Source organism: Dasypus novemcinctus, chromosome 24, assembly GCF_030445035.2.
Source record: "Dasypus novemcinctus isolate mDasNov1 chromosome 24, mDasNov1.1.hap2, whole genome shotgun sequence".
Taxonomy (NCBI): domain Eukaryota; kingdom Metazoa; phylum Chordata; class Mammalia; order Cingulata; family Dasypodidae; genus Dasypus; species Dasypus novemcinctus.
Genome location: NC_080696.1, coordinates 37,801,765 through 37,826,635, shown reverse-complemented (window position 1 = coordinate 37,826,635; position 24,871 = coordinate 37,801,765). Strand labels below are relative to the sequence as shown.

Below are 24,871 nucleotides of genomic sequence, written 5' to 3'. Positions count from 1 at the left end.
CAGATTCAATCCCTGGTACCTCCTAAAAACAAAATAAGCAAACAAACAACAAAAAAAAAAACAAACTCAGGGAAGCTGGTGTAGCTCAGTGGTTGCGCACTGGCTCCCCACATATGAAGTCCCAGGTTCATTCCCCAGCCCTGGTACCTCAGAAGGGGTGGAGGTGGGGAGGGTCATCTTTAAAATTATCAAAATCATAAATAGAGAACAAGACGCTATCAAAATGTAAAGACAGAGGTTTGTGGGAAGATAGCAGAACAGGAAGCCCCAGGAATTAGTCCGTCCACCAAAACAGCTGCTGAACTGATGAGAACTCTATGAATCAATTATTTTGAAACTCTGGAGTCTAGTGAAACACTTGAAGTATGCATGGAAGAGCTGAATGAGGAGGCTGGTAAATTTCAGTAAGTACTGGTGAATTTCACTTTCTGCATAGTGGCTATGATGCCCCATCCCCAAATGCATGCCAGGGAGTGTTGGGGGCTACAGCCCACATTCCTGGTGCAGCTTGCTGGTTCTAGGGCCAGCAAAAATGACCCAGTCCTTCAAAAATGGAGGGAGGTATAGTAAACAAAATACTGAAAACCAAGTCCTACGGTATATTAAAAAGATTATACACCATGAAAAAGTGGGATCTATTCCAGGAATGCACGGTTGTTTCAATGTAAAAAAATCAATCACCGCCTTAATAGAATAAAATGGGGGAAAACCACATGATCATATCCATTGATACAGAAAAGGCACTTAACAAAATCCAGCATCCTGGGAGAAGATGTAGCACAAATGGTTGAGTGCCTTCTTCCCATGAACAAGATCCTGGATTCAATCACTGGTACCTCCTAAAAAAAAAAGTTGCATCCTTTCATGATAAAAACACTCAGAAAACAGAATAGAAGGGAACTTTTTCAACATGATAAAAGTCATTTATGAAAAACCCAGAGCAAACATCATACTCAATGGTGAAACACTGAAAGCTTTCTCCCTAAGATAAGGAATAAGACAAGGATGTGTGTTGCCATCACTCTTATTCAACAGTGTTACAGGGAAGCGGACTTGGCCCAGCGGTTAGGGCATCCGTCTACCACATGGGAGGTCTGCGGTTCAAACCCCAGGCCTTCTTGACCCATGTGGAGCTGGCCCACGTGCAGTGCTGATGCAAGGGGTGCAAGGGGTGTCCCTGCGTAGGGGAGCCCCACGCACAAGGAGTGTGCCCCATAAGGAGAGCCGCCCAGCGCCTAAGAAAGTGCAGACTGCCTAAGAATGGCGCTGCCCACACGGAGAAATGACACAAGATGATGCAGCAAAAAAGAAACACAGATTCCCGTGCCGCTGACAACAGAAGCGGACAAAGAAGATGCAGCAAATAGATACTGAGAACAGACAGCCGGGGTTGGGGGGGGAAGGGGAGAGAAATAAATAAATCCAAAACAAAAAACAATGTTATAGAAGTTCTAGCCAGAGATGTTAGGCAAGAAAAATAAATAAAAGGCATCCAGATTGGAAAGGAAGAAGTAAAACTACCCTTATCCTTACAACATGATACTGTATATAGAAAATCCCAGAGTATCCACAGAATTCTATTAGAACTAATAAATAAATTCAGCAAAGTTGCAGGGTTCAAAATCAATGTAAAAAGTTGTGTTTTTATATACTAGCAATGAACAATCCAAAAAGGAAATTAATAACACAGTTCCATTTACAATAGCTTCTAGGAAAATAAAATATGTAGGAATAAATTTAACAAAGGAGAGGAAAGACATACACTGAAAACTATAAGAACTTGCTGAAAGCAAAATATAGAAGACCTGAATAAATAGAAAGATGTCATATGTTTATGTATTGGAAATCTTAATATTATTAAGATGTCAATACTACCTAAGGCAATCTACCAAATCAGTTGAATCCCTATCAAAATCCCAGTGGCAGGAGGAGCAGATGTGACTCCAGTGGAGGTCCCAGATTCAGGCCCTGGTGCCTCCTGAAAACAAACAAACAAAAAACAACAAGCAAACAAATGATAAAACCAACTCAGGGGAGCCAATGTGGCTCAGTGTTTAAGTGTCAGCTTCCTACATATGAGGTCTGGGATTAAATCTCTGGTCCAGAACCTCAGAAAAAATAAAAAGAATCCCCCCCTTTTTTTTTCAGAAATGGAAAAGTCAATCCTTAAATTTATATGGAAGGATAAGGGACCCCAAATAGTCAAAACAATCTTTGAAAAGAAGAATTAAGATGGGGGACTCAAACTTCCTGACTTACAAACTTAATACAGGGAAGGGGACTTGGCCCAAAGGATGGGGCATCCGCGTACTACATGGGAGGTCCGCAGTTCAAATCCCAGGCCTCCTTGACCCGTGTGGAGCTGGCCCATGCGCAGTGCTGATGCATGCAAGGAGTGCCGTGCCACGCAGGGATGTCCCCCGCGTAGGGGAGCCCCATGCACAAGGAGTGCGTCCCATAAGGAGAGCCACCCAGCATGAAAGAAAGTGCAGCCTGCCCAAGAATGGCGACACACACAGAGAGCTGACACAACAAGATGATGCAACAAAAAGAAACACAGATTCCCAGTGCCGCTGATAAGTATAGAAGTGGTCACAGAAGAACAAACACAGCGAATGGATAGAGAGCAGACAACTTGGCGGGGGGAGATAAATAAAAAACAAATCTTTAAAAAAAACAAACAAAATTTAATACAGGGAAACAAATGTGGCTGAAGTGATTGAGTTCTTGCCTACCACATAGGAGGTCCCAGGTTTGGTTTCCGGTGCCTCCTGGAGAAGGCAAGCTGGCACGATGAGCAGGTGCAGCAAGCTGGCGCAGCAAGGTGACACAAAGAGAGGAAAAGCAATGAGAGAGACAACAAACCAGGGAGCTGAGGTGGCTCAAGTGATTGAGTGCCTCTTTCCCACATGGAAGGTTCCAGGTTCAGTTCCCAGTGCCTCCTAAAGAGAAGACAAGAAGACATGGAGAGCACTCAGCAAATGGACACAGAGAACAGATAGCAACCAACAACAATGAGGGGGGGTGCAGATAAAATAAATGTTTAAAAACAACTTAATACAAAGCTATAGTATTTAACAGAATGTGGTACTGACTTAAGGATAGACATTGACAAATGGAATAGAAATGATAGTTCAGGGAAGCGGATGTGGCTCAACTGATAGAGTGTCCGTCTACCATACAGAGGATCTATGATTTGATCCCTAGGGCCTCTTGACCCATGTGGTAAGCTGACCCATGCGCAGTGCTGCTGGATGCAAGGAGTGCTGTGCCACGCAGGGGCATCGCTGTGTAGGAGTGCCCCATGTGCAAGGTGTGTGCCCCACAAGGAGAGCTGCTCCGTGTGAAAAAAGCGCAACCCACCCAGGAGTGGCGCCACACACGTGGAAAGCTGACACAGCAAGATGATGCAACAAAAAAAAGACGCAGATTCCTAGAGCCTCCTGATAATGCAAGTGGACGGAGAAGAACATGCAGCAAGTGGACACAGAGAGCAGACAATGGGAGGCGGGGGAGAGGGGAGAGAAATAAATAAAATCTTTTAAAAAAGAGAAATGAAATGATAGTTCAGATGTAAACCCATACATCTACAGGCATTTGATTTTTGACAAGAGCACCCATCAGTTCAATGGGGAAAAATAGCCTCTTCAACAAATGGTGCTAGTGCAACTGGAAATCCACATGCAAACAGATGAATCTGGACTTCTCTTTCTCACCATATACAAAAGTTCACTCAAAGTGGATCAACAGCCTAAATATAAGAGCTTATACTATATTAGGCAATGGATCTTAAAATTTTACATCAAAAGCACAATTAACAGTAGAAACCTTAAACTGTTCTTCACCAAATTTAAAAATTTTGTACACAAAAAGATATTATCAGGGAAAGTGGAAAGATAACCTCCAAAATGGGAAAATATATTTGGAAACCATATATCTGATGTGGCTTTAATATCCAAAAAATGTAAAAAATTCCTATAACTCAAAAGCCAAAAGACAAATCAATTAAAAAATGGTCAGAGGAATTGAATAGAAATTTCTTAGAGATATGCAAATGGCCAATAAGCATATGGAAAGATGTTCAATGTCATTAGCCATTAGGAAAACGTAGATCAAAACTATAAAAAGATACCAGTATGTACTTGCTAGGATGACTGTTACTAAAATAAAGTGGAGGGAAGCAGATTTGGCTCAACGGATAGAGTGTCTGCCTACCACATGGGAGGTCCAGTGTTCAAACCCAGGGCCTCCTGACCCATGCAGTGAGCTGGCCAATATGCAGTTCTGATGCGCACAAGGAGTGCCATGCCACATGGGTGTCCCCCGCATAGGGGAGCCCCATGCACAAAGAGTGTACCCCGTAAGGAGAGCCGCCCAGCACAAAGAAAGTGCAACCTGCCCAGGAGTGGTGCCGCTGACAAGAATCCAAGCAGACACAGAAGAACACACAGTGAATGGACACAGAGAGCAGACAACCGGGGGGGGGGGGGGGGGTTTGCAAGGAAGGGGAGAGAAGTGAAAAATAAATGGAAAATACATGTTTGCATGGATGCAGAGAAATTAGTACCCTCCTACATTCTTGGTGGAAATATAAAATAAGTCATCAACTATGTTCTCAGAACATTAAGTATAGAATTATCATATGGTCTGGAAAACCCATTCTAGATATTTACTCAAAAGTATTGAAAACAAGGACTCAAAGAGATATTTCTATACCCATATTCATCACAGATTACTCACAATAGCAAAAAGGTAGAAGTATTCCAAGTGCCCATCTTCACATGAACAGATGAAGGATGTGATATATACATAAAATGAAATATATGCTGATACAACGTGGATGAACCTTGAAGACATATATTGAGTGAAATAAACCAGACCCAAAAGGACAAATATTGTATGATTTCTCTAATGTGAAATACTTAAAATAAGCAAATTAGTAGAGACAGAAAGCAGAATAATGGTTACCCGGGGTTTGGAGGGGAAGAATTCTGAGTTATTTATTGCTTAATGGGTATGAGTTTGTTTGGGATGATGAACATGTTCTGGAAATAAGAAAGTTACATAACATTGTTGCAGAATTGTACACTGAAAACTGGTTAAAATGGAAAGAAAGAAAAAAGCTTGTGCGGAAGCAGACTTGGCCCAATGGATAGGGCATCCGCCTACCACATGGGAGGTCCGCGGTTCAAACCCTAGGCCTCCTTGACCCGTGTATAGCTGGCCCATGCAGTGCTGATGCGCACAAGGAGTGCCGTGCCACGCAGGAGTGTCCCCCATGTAGGGGAGCCCCACACACAAGGAGCGCGCCCAGCGCGAAAGAAAGTGCAGCCTGCCCAGGAATGGCGCCGCCCACACTTCCCGTGCCGCTGAGGACAACAGGAGCGGACAAAGAAACAAGACGCAGCAAATAGACACAGAGAACAGACAACCGGGGGAGGGGGTGAAATTAAATAAATAAATCTTTAAAAAAAAAAAAAAAAGACATATAGTAGAGCATCCCCAGAGGCTGAGAGTGGGGACAGGTTAGTCAGTTTCATAGGGAGTAGAGGAGACATTCAGATTCTTATAAACATGGAGAATCCCGCACAAGCCCAGGACAAGACAGGCCCAGAAAAGGCAGAGAGGACCCTGCACTTAACTCTTGCCTTGGGCACCAACCACTGCAGACCCAATTTGCAGAGACAATGAAAGGTGATTTGTTTTTGTGGGTTTTTTTTCTGTGGTTTGTTTTTGTTAGCTCCTGGCACTAAAGGAAATCTTGTCATATCACTATCTGGAGACAAACTCAAGAAACAGAAAACTTGGACTAAATCCAAAAGTTAAAACATTGACTTACTGTAATGTAGAGTGTACAACAAAATATTGCAAAACTAGCTATTAAAAAGAAATGATGGGGGGAAGCAGAATTGGTTCAACTGATAGAGCATCTGCCTACCACCTAGGAGGTCCAGGGTTCCAACCCAGGGATTCCTGACCCATGTGGTGAGCTGGCCCATGTGCAGTGCTGATGCGCACAAGGAATGCCATGCCACACAGGGGTATCTCTCATGTAGGGGAACCCCACGTGCAAGGAGTGCGCCCTGGAAGGAGAGCCACCCTGCGTGAAAAAAAAGTACAGCCTGCCCAGGAGTGGCACCGCACACATGGAGAGCTGATGCAGCAAGATGATGCAACAAAAAGAGACACAGATTCCTGGTGCTGCTGACAAGAATGCAAGCAGACACAGAAGAACACACAGCAAATGGACACAGAGCAGACCATGGAGGGTGGGGGGAGGGGAGAGAAAGAAATTTTAAAAATTGATCTTTAAAAATAAATAAATGATGGGAGTGGATGCGGCCCAGGCAGTTGAGTGTCCACCTCCCACACAGGAGGCCCCAGGTTCATTTCCCAGTTCCTCCTAAAGAAGACAGACAGACAATGAGCAGAAACAAGCAAACAACGAGCGGACCAAGCAAAAACAAAAAATCAAGCAGGGAGCAGAAGTGGCTCAAGCAGTTGGGCACCTGCCTCCCACATGGGAGGTCTCAGGTTCAGTTCCTGGTGCCTTCTAAACAGAAGATGAGCAGACACAGCACACAGCAAATGGACACAGAGAGCAGACAGCAACCGCAAGCAGTAAAGAGAGAGTAAGTAAATAAAATAAATCTTTAAAAAACAGACAGCAAGTGCAAATAGTGAACAAAAGCAGCAAGCAAACAGACAAGGGAGATGGAAGGGTGGTAATGGCCCATACAAAGGTACAATATTAAAATCCAGAAACCATGAATGAAGAAAACTGTATTTTGGACATACTATATACTTTTAAAACATAATCCTTAGTATGCTCAGAGAGATCAAGGAAAACAGAGAACAACTAATGAATATCAGGAAATAGTGAATGAAAATATGAGAACCTCAATTGGTAGAAATTTTATAAAGGAACTGAACAGAAATAATGGAATTGAAGGCCACAATAACTGAAACCTAGAGGGTTTCAAGAGCATACTGGAGGTGGCAGAAGGATCAGTGAACCTAAAGACAGGACAATTTAAATAATTCAAACTTAGTAGCAGAAAGGAAAAAGAATGAGAAAAGGTGAACAAAGCACAGGAGACATGTGGGATATCATGAAGTGTACCAATATACACGTTATGGGAGTCCCAGAAAGATAAGAAAGAGGAAGAAGGATAGTTAAATAATGGCAGGGAAACAAATGTGGCTCAACCAATTGGGCTCAAGTCTACCATATAGGAGGTTCAAGGTTCGATGCTCAGGGCCTCCTGGTGAGATCAAGCTGGGCCAGCACATGCAAGAGTGCCACCCCAAGCAAGAGTGCTGCCCTGCATTGAAATGCCACCCAGCACAGGAAAACCAACCCATGCAGGAGTGCCGGCTGGAGAGCTGGTACAGCAAGATGATGCAATGAGACACAAAGAGAAAATAAGAATACGTAGCAGAACAGGGAGTTGAGGTGGCACAAGAGAGTAATCACCTCTCTCCCACTCTGGAACGTCCCAGGATTGGTTCCCAGAGCTTCCTAATGAGAATACAAGCAGGCACAGAAGAACCACACAGTGAATGGACACAGAGAGCAGACAGTGGGGAGAATGGGGTGGGGGAGGGGATAAATAAATCTTTAAAAAAAGAAATAATGACAGAAAACTTCCCAAATTTAACAAAAGACAAACACATTCAAGAAGTCCAATGAACCCCAAACAGGAAAACTTGAAGAAAACCACACTCAGACACATAGTAGTCAGATTGTCCAAGGACAGGGAGATAGTTCTGAAAACTGCAAGAGAAAAGCAACATGTTACATACAAGGAGTCCCAATAAGATGAAGTGCTGACCTCTCATCAGAAACCATGGAGGCAAGGAGGCAGTGGATGAAATGTTTGAAGTGTTAAAAGAAAATAGTTTCCAACTAAGAAGTATATATCCAGAGTGTCTTTATTTATTTATTTTTAAAGAAGTTTTAGATTTTATAGAAGTTACATAGAAAATATAGGGGATTCTCATATATCCCTTCTCCCCTCTCACAATTTCCCCCAATAACAACATCATTCATTAGTGTAGTACACTTTTACATTTGATGAACACATATTGAAGTATTGCTGCTAACCATGGTCTGAAGTTTGTATTATGGTTTATACATTGCACCGCACAATTTTCTAGGTTTTGACAATATGTATAATGGCATGTATTCATCATTGCAATATCATGCAGAACAATTCCAATGTCCCCCAGATGCCCAATTCCCTCTCCCTTCCCTCAGAACCTCTGGTGACCACTGTCTTTATATGCATGTTACAAGGTCTTACATTACTAGAAAAATTATAAATCTGCTCTGGTCCATAGATGCATTCCTCCTTTATGTGTGCTCATTCCTCAATCTTGAGGATTTGGGGATGGTGATCCCCACTCTGCTTCCAATTGAGAGGGAGCTTAAATCCCATGGGGCAGAAGGATGGAACTGTCTTACTTACTGTTACAGATACTCTGTTTCTTGGAATATGTGTTGTCCATCATCATCATCCTTTTATTAGTTGTCCTGGGCACATCTGATGTCCTGGAGAGTAGGTGTTGGCTGCAACTCTGCAGAGATTCAGGGCTCAACCAGCATATGAACAGACTGAAGAGTTAAGTCTCTGGGACTTATATTTAACAGATATAGTGCTAGTTATAGGTTCAAATAAATGGGGCAGAAGAACGATGTGTAGGAAAATTATAAATGAGTCTAACTCTGATACATTGGGAAGATAAGTTATCATATATTCCAAGTTAAGATCCACCAATAGGTTGCCGATTTCCTGGGGTTGTCTGCCCTGCTTATAGTGCCCAGATGTCTCTAGAGCCCTCAGGAGCACCCCCGCTTGGTTTACTGCGGCAGGGGAGACTGTCTGTCAAATAATGAGGGAGAGGTTAAAACATTCCTAGATAAAGGCTGAAGGAATTTGTCATCACTTTACCTGCCCTACAAAAGCAATGCTAATAGGATCTCTTTAAACTAAAAGGAAAGTACATAAACAATAAATCAAACTGGCATAAAGAAATAAAGCTCTCTGGTGGTGATATAAATGCCAACACTATTGTCTCATATATTTTTGGTATTTAACTCTACTTTTTACTTCTTACAGCTCCTAAAATGCAAATTCATATAAAATAATAAATTTATGACTTTGGATATACAATGTACAAAGATATAATTCATAAAAGTATAACAAAAAGGTAGATGGTTAGAAGGATATAGGAATAGTGTGTATGCTTTTGAAGTTAAATTAGTATCAAATCAAACATGATTGTTATAGATTTAGGATGTTAAATTAAAGCCTTGTGGTAATCGCAAAGAACATATCTGAAAAATATATAGAGAAGGGACTCAAAGTGATAAAATACAGAAAATCAAACAAATATGAAAGTGAACAATAGCAGAATAATTGAGGGACAAAAAAGGTATGTCTTAACAAAGACCAAATAGCAAAATGGCAGAAGAAAGTCCTACATTATCAATAATTACTTTTTTTTTTTCAGATTTATTTTATTTATTTCTCTCCCCTCCCTCTCCCCCCCCCCCCCAATTGTCTGCTCTGTGTCCATTCGCTGTGTGTTCTTCTGTGTCCGCTTATCAGGCAGCACTGGGAAACTACATCTCTTTTTGTTACATCATCTTGCTGTGTCAGCTCACTGTATGTACGGTGCCATTCCTGGGTGGGATGTGCTTTTTTCACGTGGGGTGGTTCTCCTTGCAGGGTGCACTTCTTGCACATGGGGCTCTCCTCTGTGAGGGTCACCCCTGCGTGGCACGGCACTCCTTGCTCACCACACAGGTCATGAAGCCCTGGGTATAGGACCCTGGACCCTCCATATGGTAGATGGATGCTCTATCAATTGAACCACATCCGCTTCCCAATAGTTACTTTAAATGTAAGTGGACTGGGAGCGGATGTAGCTCAGTGGTTGAGCGCTCACCTCCTGCATATGAGGTCCAGGGTTCAGTCCCTGGTACCTCCTGAAAAAAAAAAAAAGAGGTAAACGGAATAAACACTCCAGTCAAAAGTCAGAGATTGACAGAATGGATAAAAAAGCATGACCCAACTATATGCTGTTAAAAAAAGACCCACCTTAAATTAAAAGACACAAGTAGGTTGAAAGCGAAAGGATGGAAAAATACATAACATACAAATAGCAACCAAAGCAAGCTGGGAGAGCTATACTAATATTAGATAAAAGAGATTTTAAGTCCAAAACTGTTACAAGGTTACAGAGAAGGCCACTATATAATGATGAAGGCACCAATTCAACAGGAAGAGATAACAATTATAAATATATATGCATCTAATAGTAGAATGACAAAATATATGAAGCAAAAATTGGCAAATTTAAAAGGAGAAATAGGGAACCGATGTGGCTGCAGTGATAAGGCCTCCACCTACCATATGGGAGGACCCAGGTATGCTCCCTGGGGCCTCCTGATGAAAAAGAAGAAAAAGAGAAAGGGAGCCTGCACTGCGAGCCAGTGCCTGCATGGCGAGCAGAGTGCCCATGCAGTGATCCAAGTCCCACATGGTGAGCCGAGTGCCCATGCGGCCAGCTGAGTGTCCATGTGGGTGCCTGCATGGTGAGCCAAGTGCCTGCACGGCAAGCCAGGTGCCTACATGGGTGCCTGCACAATGAGCCGGTGCCTGCATGGTGAACTAAGTGCCCATATGGTGAGCCGAGTGCCTGTGTGAGTGCCTGTGCAGTGAGCCACTGCCTGCACAAGTGAGTCACGCAGCAAGATGATGATTCAACAAAGGAGAGATGAAGAGGAGAGTCGAGGAGAAACACAGGAGAGACCAGAACTGAGGTGCCACAATTGATAGGGAACCTCTCTCCATATCAGAGGTCCCCAGGATCAAATCCCGGTGAATCCTAGAGGAGAAAGATGAGAAGAGAAGACAAAAAATAGATACAGAAGATTATACCGAGAATGGACACAGCAAAAACAGCGGGTGGGGGAGGGGAAGGGAAGAAAAAAAGGAGAAATAGACAGTTCTACACTAAAGGAGACTTCAGTACAGCACTTTCAATAATGAGTAAAACTTTCAGACTGAATAACAGTAAGGAAATAGAAAATTTGAATGATACTGTAGGCCAGTGGGGCCTAACAAAGGTGTATTGAACATTCACCCAACCACAGTAGAATACATATTCTACTCTAGGGCATATGGGTCATTTTCCAGGATAGATAATATGTTAGGTCACAAAACAAATCTCAGTAAATTTATCTGTATCTTGTCCAAGCAAAATGAAATGAAACTAGAAATTAAAAATAGAGGCAGAGCTGGAATACTCACAAATATGTGGTTATTAAAGAACACTCTCCTAAACAATCATTGGATAAAAGAAGAAATCACAAGGACAATTAAGAAAGATTTTGAGGTGGGAGAAAAGGAAAACACAGTGTACCAAAATTTATAAAATGCAGCAAAGACAGTGTTGAGAGAGAAATATATACCTCTCAATATATACATTAAAAATGAAGAAAGTTCTCAAATCAGACACCTAACCTCACACCTGGAGGAAGTAGAAAAAGAAGAGAAGACTAAACGCAAAGTGAGCAAAGGGCAGGAAATAACAAAGATAAGAATGGAGATAACTGATGAGATCCATAAACCTCTAGCTAGACTTAACAAAGAAAAAAAAAAAGATAAAGATGCAAAAAACTTAAAATTAGAAATGGAAGGGGGGACATTACTACAGCCCCATGGAAATAAAAAGGATTATTAGAAGATACTATGAACAACTGTATGCCAACAAATTCAAAAACCTAGGTGAAATGGACAAATTCCTAGAAACGCCCAAACCACCTACACTAATTCAAGTAAAAATACATCTCACCAGGCCAATAAAGTAAAGAGATTGAATCAGGAATCAAAACCTCCCAATAAAGAAAAGACCAGGAACAGATGGCTTCACTGTTGAATTTTATCAAACATTTCAAGAATTAGTAGTATCAATCCTGGTAAAATTCTTCCAAAAAGTTGAAGAGGACAAAATACTTCCTAACTCCTAGAGCAACTTTGTGCCTGGGAATTTCCTTCTGTCAGCCTTCATGTTACTCAAATGTGGCCAGTCTCGAAGCCAAACTCAGCATGTAAATGCAATGCCTTCCCCCCAGCACGGGACATGACACCCGGGGATGAGCCTCCCTGGCAACGAGGGACCACTATCAACTACCAACTGATGATGCAACTGGAAAATGACCTTATACGGAAGGTTCAATGCGGATCAGCAGAATATCCATGTCTACATAAAATACCATGACTTTAAAATGCTGTTTGACCTAAAGTAAGGGGGAAATGGAAAGGAGAAATGAGTTTATATGGCTACGAGTTTCTAAAAAAGAGTCTGGAGGCTGGCAGAAGGTTTGCCCTCATGCACAACTGAGCAGAGTCAGAGAGACAGATAAAGCAGATACAACCCCCAGATATTGGTTCCTTTGAGGGCTAAAGAGACCCATGGGAGTTATGGTCATGGCCGATGGGGTTAACTACCAGGGCAGATGGCCCCTCTTTGGAAATGGTGTTTATGTGTGATGAATCTGGACTCAGATGGGATCTCCCTTAATAAGACTTTCATGCTAATGTGCTGGAGGTGCAGTTAATGTTGGGGTTTAAGATATATTTAGGGGATTTGAATCTCTGGACTGACAATGTGATAGCCAGATTCTGAGCCTCAACAGACTCCAGCACCTACAATCTGATTTATTGGACTTACCACACTCAGCTAAGATGGAGGTGAAGAAGGACAACCACCACACCATGGAGCCTAGAGTGATTACAACTGAAAATGGGAGGATTGCATCCAGCATCCAGGTGGAATCTGACCCTCCTCCTGACATAGAGGTGCAATGGACACAACCAATCCAATGTCCACATAGAAGGGTGGCATTGGATTGGGAAAAGTGGACATAATGGACAAAGGGTATGGGGAAAGGCAGGAAGAGATGAGAGGTGGAGGCGTCTTCGGGACATGGAGCTGCCCTGGATGGTGCTTCAGAGGTAATCACCGGACATTGTAAATCCTCACAGGGCCCACTTGATGGAATAGAGGAGAGTATGGGCCATGATGTGAACCAATGTATATGAGGTGCAGAGGTGCCCAAAGATGTACTTACCAAATCCAATGGATGTGTCGTGATGATGGGAACGAGTGTTGTTGGGGGGGGGGGGGAGAGGGGGGGTGGGGGGGTGGGGTTGAATGGGACCTCACATATATATTTTTAATGTAATATTATTACAAAGTCAATAAAAAATAAAAAAATTAAAAAAAAAAAAATACTTCCTAACTCACTCACCAACATTACCCTACTATCAAAGCCAGATAAAGATGCTACAAGAAAATGAAATTTTGACCAATATTCCTTATGAATATATATGCAAAAATCCTCAACAAAATGTTAGCAAACTGAACTCAACAGCACATTAAAAGTTACACACCATGATCAACTGGGATTTATCCCATGCATACAAAGATGGTTCAACATAAAAAAATTAATTAATGTAATGCAGCTCATCATTGGAATGAAGGGAAAAAACCACATGATCATCTCAGTTGACACAGAAAAGCATATGACAAAATACAGATGCACATCCTGATAAAAGCACATAGGAATACCAGGAAATATCCATAACATGATAGAGGGCATATATGAAAAAATCTACAGTTAACTTCATACTCACTGGTGAAGGACTGAAAGCTTTCCCCATAAGATCTGGAGCAAGACAAGTATGCCCACTATCACCACTCTTAGTCAAATTATACTGGAAGTTCTAACCAGAGCAACTAGGCAAGGAAAAGAAATAAAAGGTATCCAAATGGGATAGGAAGAAGTAAAACCTTCTTTATTTGCAGATTATATAATCCTATGTATAGAAAATCCACAACAAAGCTACTAAAGCTAATAAATGAATTCAGCAAAGTAGTAGCATACAAGATCAAGACCCCAAAATCAATAGTGTTTCTATACACTAGTCATGAATAATCTGAAGAGAAAAATCAAGAAAAAAATTTCCATTTACAATACCAACTAAAAGAATCAAATTACCTAGGAATAAATTTAACCAAGGATATAAAGGACTTGTACATTGAAAACTACAAAATTTTCCGAAAAGAAATCAAAGAAGACCTAAATAAATGGAAAGGCATCCCATGTTCCTGGATTTGAAGCCTAAATATCATTAAGATGTCCATTTTAAGGGAAGTGGATGTGGCTCAAGCAATAGGGCTCCCATCTACCATATGGGAGGTCCCAGGTTCATTTCCTGGGGCCTCCTGGGGAAGGTAAGCTGGCCCACACAGCAAACTGGTACAACAAAAGAGGCAGATGAGAAACACAGCAAACCAGGAAACTGAGGTGGCTCAAGCAATTGGGTGCCTCTCTCCCACATCAGAGGTCCTGGGATCAGTTCCTGGTGCCTCCTAAGGAGAAGATGAAAAGAGAAGACAAGCAGACACAGAGAGCACACAATGAATGAACAGAGAGAGCAGACAACAAGGGAGGAGGAATAAAAAAATGAATTTTTTAAGAAGATGTCAATTCTCTTCTAAGTGATTTATAAATTCAGTGCATTCCCAACCAGGATTCTAATGGTCTTCTTTGCAGAAATGAAGAGGCGAATCATCAAATTTATATGGAAGAGTAAGGGGTCATGAATAGCCAAAATCATCTTGAAAACGAAGAACAAATTGGAGGACTCACACTACCCAATTTTAAAACTTATACAAGCTATAGTAATCAAAACTGCATTGTACTGACATATGACCCATGTAATAGAATTGAGAGTTCAACAATGAACCCTGACATCTATGGCTAATTGATTTTTGATAAGCATGCCACATCCACTCAATGGGGAAAGAATACTTTCTGTAACAAATATTGCCGGGAAAACTGGATATCCATATGGACCCCTACCTTAAACCATTTATAAAAATTAACTCAAAATGAACCAAAGACTTAAATTCAAGTGGCAAAACGGTAAAATTCCTAGAAGAAACCATAAGGAAGAATCTTCAGGAATTTGTGTTAGGCAGTGCTTTTTTATGCTTTACACTCAAGCAACAAAGGAAAAAACAAGTAGGTGGGACTCCATCAAATTTTAAAACTTGTGCATCAATGGACTTTATCATAAAAGTAAAAAGATAACTACAGAAAGAGGAAAAATATTTGGAAACCACCTATCTGACAAGGGTTTAATATCGAGAGTACGTACAAAAATCTTACAACTTGACAACAAAAAGACAACCCAATTTAAAAATGAGCAAAAGACTTGAATAGACATTTCTCTAAAGAAGATATACAGATGGCCAATAAACACATGAAAAGATGCTTAATCTCATTAGCCATTAATGAAATGCAAATCAAAACTACAGTGAGCTACCATGTGGCTACTAGAATGGCTACTATTAAAAAAACAAAAACAAAAAAAGGAAGATAAGTGTTGGAAAGGATGTGGAGATAGAGGAACACTCATTCGTTGGTCAGAATGTAGAATGGTGCAGCCACTGTGGAAAACAGTTTGCAGTTCTTCAGAAAGCTAAGTATAAAATTACCATATGACCTAGCATTCACATATATACCCAAAAGAACTAAAAGCACAAACTCAAACAGATATTTCCATACAAATGTTCAAATCCACATTATGCACAGTTGCCGAAAGATGGAAGCAACCCCAGTGTTCATCAACAGATGACTGTATAAACAAAATGTGTGTACATATGATAGTATATCATTCAGCCATAAAAAGGAATACGGTAGTAATACTTGCTACAACATGGAAGAACCCAGAAGACATCAGGCTGAGTGAAATAAGCTAGATAGAAAAATATTGTATGGTCTTGCTTATATGAAATATCTAGAATAAGCTAATTTCATAGAAACAGATAGTAGATTATAGATTATCAGAGGCCAGGGTGAGGGATGAAATGAAAGCGTTATTGCTTAAATAGGAGTAGAATTTCTGTTTGAGGCGATAAAAAAGTTTAGGTAATTAATGTTGGTGATGGTAGCACAATATTGTGAATATAATTAATACCACTGAATTGTATACTTGAAAGTGGTCAAAATGGGAAACTTTGAGTTTCTACACTGAAAAGTAAAAAGCATACCGAGAAAGTGAAAAGGCAACTCATAGAATGGGAAAAAATATTTGCAAATCCATGTATCTGATAAGGGACTTACACATAGAATATATGAAGAACTCTTACAATTCAGTAGTAAAAAGACAATCCGTTTTGAAAATAGGCAAAGGCTCTTAATAGACATTTCCCCAAAGATAAACAAATGGTAAATAACCACATGAAGAAATGCACAAGAGAGACATGCAAACCAAAACCACAATGAGATACCATTTCACACTCCTAGTATGACTATATTTTTTAAAAAAAAACATAACAAGTCTAAGCAAGAATGTGGAGAAATTGGAACTCTCATCCACTGCTGATGGGAATATAAAATGGTGCAGACACTGGCAAACAGTTTGGCAGTTCCTCAAAGGTTAAACATAGAGTTATTGCATGATCCATTAATTCTACTCCAAGATAAATGAAAATATTTCCCTGCAAAAACTTGTACAGGAGTGCTCATGGTAACATTTTTCATAATAGCCAAAAGTTGGACACAACCCAAATTGCCCATCAATGAATGAATAAATAAAATATCATATACAGTGAAATAGTATTAAGCCATAAAAAGAAATGTAGTATGAATACATACTACATGAATCTCAAAGACCTTATGCCAAGTTAAAGAAGCAGATGCAAAAAGCCACATTCTGTGTGAGTCCATTTATATGAAATGCTCCAAATAGGCAAGTCCATAATACAAAAAAAACAAATTAATGGTTGCCTGGGGCTGGGAGAAAATAGTATGGGAGGGTGATAGTAAATGAGTAAAAGGTTTCTTCGGGATGATGTAAATGATAAAAAATTGATTTGTAATGGATGCATAACTCTGGATATACTATAATCCACTGATTGTACACTTTAAGTGGGTGAATATATGGTATGTGAACTATATCTCAATAAATGTTATTGAAATTTTTTAAAACATGGAGTAGATGTGACTCATGTGGTTGAGTGCCTGCCTCCCACACGGGAGGTCCCAGGTTCAGGCCCTGGTGCCTCCTAAAAAACAGAAACAAGCAAACAAAAAACCAACTCAGGAAGCCAATTTGGCTCAGTGGTTGAGTGCTGGCTTCCCACATACAAGGTCCTGCGTTCAATCTTGGCCCCCCAGCACAGTAAGTAAATAAATAAATAAATAAATAATAAATGAGTCAGTCATAGGGATTTAAAAATCATTAAAATTTTAGTATTCAGCAAATTAGAGCTAAATTGGTAGGTGAATTTAAAGAAATTACCCAGAGAGAAATAAAGAGGTAGAAGTATGAAAGAGATCAAGAACTGTGAAGGATAAACTAAGAAGGTTTAATATACATCTGAAACGAGTTCTAGAAGAAGAGGATGAAAAATTGGGGAAGAACAATAATCAAGTGAAATTTTTCTGAAACTGGTGAAAAAGAAGCATTCTCAGATTCAGAAGCCAGTAGTAATCCTGAATACTATAAATAAAAATAAATCCACATCTGAACACAATATTGTAAAACTTTACAATCTGGGCAACCAGATTTGGCCCAACCAATAGAGTGTCCGCCTACCATATAGGAGGTCCAGGGTTCAAACCCAGGGCCTCCTGACCCGTGTGGTGAGCTGGACCTTGTGCAGTGCTGATGTGCACAAGGAGTGCCCGCATAGGGGAGCCCCACGCTCAAGGAGTGCACCCCTCAAGGAGAGCCGCCCCACATGAGATAAGCACATCCTGCCCAGGAGTGGCCCCGCACACATGGAGAGCTGACACAGCAAGATGATAGACAAAAAAGGGCACAGATTCCCGGTGCCACTGACAAGAATGCAAGCGGACACAGAAGAACACACAGTGAATGGACACAGAGAGCAGGCAATGGGGCGGGGGGTGGATAAAATATCTTTTTAAAAAAACTTTACAATCTGAAAACAGAGTGGGAGTATAAATTGGCAAAAACACTATTGAGAGAAATTTGCCAATATCTGGTAAAATTGAAAATGCTTATACTTTAAAACTTAGCAATTCTATGTAGTCTAAAGATACACATGTCCACGATATGTATGACATACATGGCATTGCAAAATTGTAAAAGTAAAAAGTTAGGGGAAAAAAATTATTAGCAAGAGAATGGATTATGGTTTTTTGCCATGGAGCACCATAATATTAGTCAAAATGAATTAACTAGAATCTCAAAAATATTTGAAGTAGAATCCTTATGTATATGATACTACTAATACAAAGCTTGAAAGCATGTGAAAATAATATGCAGTTTACCTATATCAGTTGCATGCAAGGAAATGTTGGTCCCAATTTAAAATAAGAGGAAGGGTATGGAAAGGGATTGGGAAGGAGTAGGGAATACTGCTGTATCTATATTTGTTTCTGAAGGAAATAAGGGTAAAATATTTTTAGATTTAAACAAGCTGGATGATAGGTATAAACATTTTCCATATTTTTTTCATATTCTTGAGATATTTTGTTAAAAACAAAAATTGTGCCAAGTACTCTATTCTAGGGATTTTTTTCTTTTAGGATTAATGAGGATGACCAGTCCTGCCACTGTTATGATATCCCAGGGTGGAAACATGTCATCTTCCATGATGGCACCAGCGCCCAATCCAGAGCTGCAGCCCAGGACTCCTCGCCCTGCTTCTCAGCCAGGTAATAAATGACTTCCAATTTTGAGCTTGGAGAGACTGGAACTCCCTGTGCAGATCATTACAAAATTCAGCTGTTTCTGATGCCAAATTCCTAGCTGCCCAACTCAAATATCACCTTCTTTACAAAATCTGTCTTGATTTCTTCACATTAAGTCATTTTCTTCTTAGAATTTCTCATTATTTCCTCTTACCAGTTCTACCCCAACATTCCTAAAAGTGTGCCTTGGCATACTTAGTCCTACAAGAGACTCCATGACAAAGAATTTTGTAGTAATGTATCTTTGGGAAATGCAGCATACTTTACCCTCCTTCCTCAAAATTCAAGATTAACATATTGTAGTCACTGAAAGTCCTATAGTAAAAAAACCTTTGTATGGTTATTAGGGTCAGTGTTTCCCAGATCTAATTAACTATGTTTTGTTTTGTTTTGTTTTTTATGTCATTAATTAACATAGTTCCCAGAATATGCTTTGGTCCACATTTTATGTTTGGCTCTTTTTAAACAGAATTCTTTTTTTTTTTTTTTTTTTTGTTAATTTTGCCACACTGCTTTGCACATAGAAGGTGCTCATAAACATTTTGTTGAATGGTATAAGCAGATTTTACTCTATATTTGCACAATTGTCAAGACCACCGTTCAAGGAGATAGCTTGCTATAGGTTAATTGTTGCTGGCTGTCTTTAAACAGATACAATGGATCCACTCCTCTCTGGGCTCCACATACCACAGCAGAATCATCCCTCGGGAGCTTTACCTACTCCGCACCACCCAATGCAGTCTGTCCCTGTGAACAGACAGATGAACCCAGCTAATTTCCCCCAGTTGCAGCAGCAGCAGCAGCAGCACCAACAGCAGCAGCAGCAGTTACAGGCCAGACCCCCACAGCAACATCAGCAGCAACAGTCACAGGGGATTCGACCCCAGTTTACTGCCCCAACTCAGGTGCCTGTTCCTCCAGGCTGGAACCAACTGCCTTCTGGAGCCCTTCAGCCTCCTCCAGCCCAGGGTTCTCTGGGCACAATGACTGCAAACCAAGGATGGAAGAAGGCTCCCCTGCCTGGACCAATGCAACAGCAACTCCAGGCAAGACCATCCTTAGCCACGGTACAGACACCTTCCCACCCTCCCCCTCCATATCCCTTTGGCAGCCAGCAAGCTTCACAAGCCCATACAAACTTTCCTCAGATGAGCAACCCAGGCCAGTTCACAGCTCCTCAGATGAAGAGCTTGCAGGGAGGACCCTCCAGGGTCCCAACCCCCCTGCAGCAGCCCCACCTCACCAACAAGTCTCCTGCCTCCTCACCCTCCTCCTTCCAGCAGGGATCCCCTGCATCCTCCCCAACGGTTAACCAAACTCAGCAGCAGATGGGACCAAGGCCACCTCAAAATAACCCACTTCCCCAGGGATTTCAGCAGCCCGTCACCTCTCCGGGTCGGAATCCTATGGTTCAACAGGGAAACGTGCCACCTAACTTCATGGTGATGCAGCCGCAACCACCAAACCAGGGGCCACAGAGTTTACATCCAGGCCTAGGAGGTGAGGAACACTGAAGCTATTTGTGTTGGTAAATTTGCTGGAGGTAGATATTAGTAGAACTTCAATTTTTAGAGTTTAATGGAGGGATTGAAATAAGGGTATAATTATTTGTTTTTGTGGATATGATGGTGACATTTTATAACTTAGATAACTTGATACATTATGTAGCAGCTTACTGGTAAAATTTAAGCTAGCCCTCTGGTTAAAAGTGGAGTTAAAATTCAATATAGAAATGTGCATTTTGTTTTCCAAATTATTTTGACTTGATCTTGTGCTAGTAAATTAAAATGTCCAGAAGAAATATGTATTTTATTAGCAACTCAAACTGCTCAGCTATTGAAAAAATTAAGATTATGCAGTAGAGCAAAAATGAAAAGTGTACAGTCATACTGGGAAAAAGGTCCTTCTAGTTATCAATTTTAATAATCCTAGTTAGTAAAATAGTAAGCATGGTATTTGTTAAATTTGATTAAAGTTCTATAGGGGAATAAGTTCAGAAATCATTGACTTTTATAGTTTTTTTTAAATGCCAATGCCTGCTCCTTAGAGAGGGAATTCCACCAGTTATACCTAAAGGAGATTTATTTATTTATTTTGTAAGGTGCCTCTTGTATGAAGAAAAAGCAATGGAGCTTAATGTGTGAGAGGTAAAACGATTACAGTAAAACTTATCCATCTCCATGTTTATTATTTATTCTTATTAATCATTGATCTAGTGCACATGAATGTGCTTGGAGCTTTTCAGTAAAGTATTGAGAGTGTCAGTAATACCGTCATCTGATAAACATACCCCTCACCAAAAGACACCCATTACCTACCCAGAAAAATCCCTTGCATCTCTAGTGCAACATAGCAAAGGCATGTTCCCATGGTTTCTGGTGAAATTAAGTTGCTCATCAGTCTTTTCACGCTCTTATAATCAATTTAGCTGACATGCAGGCTCTAACATTTGAATCCTAAGAAATTTTTAGAAAAAGCAAGTGTATTTCAGCTCCAAACTTCACTGTCTGGGCATCTATCCCAGATCAGTGGAAGCTGGGTGTCCCTCCTGCAAATGTGATTACTGACTTAATTACAGTGGAAGCATGCAAATGGGGACTTGTCACTGCTAAAAAAAAAAAAAAGACAAATATATATTTGTCTACAAAAAGTGTTTTATAGGGCATTGTAAATTTGGCCCTTTAAAAAAATAATAAATAGACTGATAAAAGAAAATTTTAAGTGAGCTTTAGGTCTTGATGCTTTCATAGAGCAGATGGTGTGCTCACCTAGGTGATCTGGCCACATCAAGGCCTATGAAATAAACAATGAGTAGTGGGTTCTGAGGTTCTACTTATTACAAATTTGTTTTCTGAAATTAGGCCTTCCTATACAAGAGAAGTAATACTTTATTAAGATTCCATTAGAGCATGGTTTTTGGTACCATCGTTGTCAGAATCGCAGAAAACCTTTATGAGGTGAAGGCGTAACAATAAATTTAATACAGCCTCACTTTAAAGCTCCTATGAACTGTTTCTAATGTCCTGTCTTTCCAAAGAGACAAACATAAATAATATTGGGGGGGGCGGATTTTTTTGCAGAGGAGTTTGTCCTTCATTTCTCTAAAAGTAAACAAACCACCTATCTATCCTTCATATCAGGACCCAACTCTTTGTTTTATAATATGTTATAACAATTTGTTTGGGTATGAGAGCATTTAGTTTATCCCTTGGTATCTGTGTTAAAGTATGTAAAGTTTCGGGATCCGTTGTATTACAGAGAAAAGTAAGCTTTCAAACCTTGCTGTGGCGTGGCCTCAGATCACATTTAGGGAGCAGATTGCCATCTTTTCCTTGGCATGTTCTAAGTATAAATTTTTTAGTATTTCTTTTTCATTTTGACTGTGCTCATGTAGAAGATTGTGTTGATTTTTTTAACCATCTTTCCCAACCTTATTATTAAAGATCCTACCTGTGTGACAGAGAGAGCTAAGCCAGTGGAGACTTCATGCAGCTCATCTTTCCTTATTCATTCCACATCTAAGCAAGAGTATAAATTTACTAGGTAACTGCCTTACTCATTGTTTTCTATTAAGGAATGCCTAAACGCCTCCCACCTGGCTTCTCAGCAGGACAGGCCAATCCGAACTTTATGCAAGGTCAGGTGCCTTCGACTACAGCAACCACCCCTGGGAATTCAGGTGCCCCTCAGCTGCAAGCAAATCAAAATGTCCAGCATGCAGGTTTGTCTTCTGCCATTTTTTCAGCCAGCATTTACTAAACATCGTGTGGTAGATACCCCTTAATTTCAAACCCATAAATAATTATCCCATAAAAGGCCAGATAGTAAATATTTTAGGTTTTGCAGGTTATATGGTCTTTATTTCAACTACTCAATTCTGCTGTTGTAGCATGAAAGCAGCCACAGACAATACATAAATGAATCAGCAGTTCCAAACACTCTATTTATAAACAGGCAATGGGCTGGATTTGGTCCATGGGCCCTAGTGTCTGAACCCATGAGTTAGGGCTTGCTTAAACAGCAAAAGGACAAAAAACATTTCTGGCAAAGGAAACCATAGGTACAAAGGCATGGAGGCACATAGCATGTTTGAACAACTGCAACTTTTAAAATTTCTATATAGTACATGTTAGCTTTGTTCTTGCTGAGCATTAGAATTCTGATTTACAGTGTGGTGTTAGGAAGAATAAACTTGAATCAGTACAGATTTAATGTCAACAGTGTATTGTATGTAAGAAAAAATTTTAGAGGAGAGTGAGGTTAGGGTGGAGCAGAATGGCTAAGAAGTATTTATAAGGCAGTATTCTATAAGCCCAGCCTTCATATTTCCAGTTGCTTAGGTACTACATGACTAGTCCCTCTTACCCTTTCTTATTCAGTCTGTTTGGACTGAGGTAGCCCAAACATTTTCTGATCTCCCATCCTTACTTGGAGTTAATTTAATTAGTGTGTTTTTCTAACTTTAATTGTACATCTCTAAGGATTGGGAAAAGTACTGACATAATAGGAAAAATTCAAACTATTTCTTAAAGGGTGACAGAACAGTAGGGCAAGCTATTTGACTTTTCCTATATGTTAATGCAAAAACTACATTCCTAAGTTATGTTCTATGAATTCATGTTGTTTATATGAAATTTTAAAACAGTGAAAAGTCATAAATAATTCCTCCACCATAGCAGACCTATTTTGCATTTTTATATGGTGTCTTCCACATGTGCACTTGTGTTGTTTGGTTGGTTGGTTAGTTGGTTCGTTTTTTTAGTAGGTACACCTCATCTCATACATGGGAAGCAGACACTCAACCACTGAGCTACACCTGTTCTCCATCACATAGTTTTTGTGTTTGTTTGTTGTTGTTGAAGATTTATTTATTTATTTATTTATTTTTCCCCTCCTCCTCACTGTCTGCTCATCTTCTTTTTAGGAGGCACTGGGAGCTAAACCCGGGGCCTCCCATGTGGGAGGGAGGCACAATCACCTGAGCCACCTCCACTCCCTGTTTGTTGTCTCTCATTGTGTTTCCTCACTGTATATCTTGGCTGCATCATTTCACTGTGTCATCTTGTAGCATCAGCTCACCATGTCAACTTGCTGTCTTACTTGTCTTCTCTAGGAGGCACCAGGAACCAAACCTGGGACCTCCCGTGTGGTAGGCAGAAGCCCAGCTGCTTGAGCTACATCCTCTTCCACATATATTGTTTTGATATCCCCATTTGTCCTATCTAAAATAGCCCTACTCTTGCCATGTTCTGTCCTCTTATCCTACTTTCTCCTTAGCTTTTACCACTTCCTGAAAAAATACTTGTCTATTTATTTATTTTCTCTCTTGCCAACTAGATTGTAAGCTCCAAGGAGGGCTGGGGTTTGATCTATCTTGTTTATTACTATTACCTTAGCACCAAAGTGCCTTGTACATATTAGGTACTCAAAAAATAATTATTAATTGAATGAATATACATTAAGATAAATAATTTTAAACAGTGGTCATGGAGTTCAAGTTTAAGAAATTATAAGGCTGTCTTAGAAAATGCTCCTTGGGGTTTAGGAAGAGTCTGTACAATATTAACAATAGACAGTTCATCTCCTGCCTCACTGGCTGAATCATAGACTAGCCTCATAACTTCATTGTGGATGCCACCATTTAAAAGTAAAAAATAAAATGGAGATCAAATAAGTTAGATGGTTATTCAGTAAAAAGGGAGAGAAGTACAAGTAGCTGTAGGAGAATCCTAAAGATTCAACTCGAAGTGAACACTGCAGCAAGCCAGACAGTGTCCTTTATCTGAATTAGAAATAGGTGAGAAGGGAAGTGGATGTGGCTGAAGTGATAGAGCTTATGCCTACTATATGGGTTTGATCTCTGGGGCCTCCTGGTGAAAAAGAAGAAGAGAAAAGCATGCCCACAAGGCAAGACAGTGCCTGTGCGTGTGCCTGCGTGGTGAACCAGTGCCCAGGCAAGTGAGTCACACAGCAAGATGATGACGCATCAAAAGAGAGACAAGGAGAGAGTCAGGGTGAAGCGCAGCAGAATCAGGAACTGAGCTGGCGCAGTTGACAGGGAAC

The 24,871-nt window shown here is 40.4% G+C and overlaps 1 protein-coding gene across 7 annotated transcripts in view; it reads left to right on the top strand.

The window, feature by feature from the left end:
* The window catches only part of NCOA6 (nuclear receptor coactivator 6), a 161,467-nt gene that overhangs the window by 84,821 nt on the left and 51,775 nt on the right, over positions 1 to 24,871 (top strand). For 3 of the 7 annotated variants that reach the window (XM_058286954.1, XM_058286957.2, XM_071211653.1), the window contains exons 7-9: positions 18,644 to 18,772; positions 19,460 to 20,308; positions 22,383 to 22,529. In XM_058286954.1, the coding sequence (XP_058142937.1) occupies positions 18,644 to 18,772; positions 19,460 to 20,308; positions 22,383 to 22,529 (1,125 nt within the window). The remainder of the gene's footprint in view (positions 1 to 18,643; positions 18,773 to 19,459; positions 20,309 to 22,382; positions 22,530 to 24,871) is intronic. The other 4 variants (XM_058286961.2, XM_058286960.2, XM_058286959.2 and 1 more) reach the window with 4 other exon arrangements.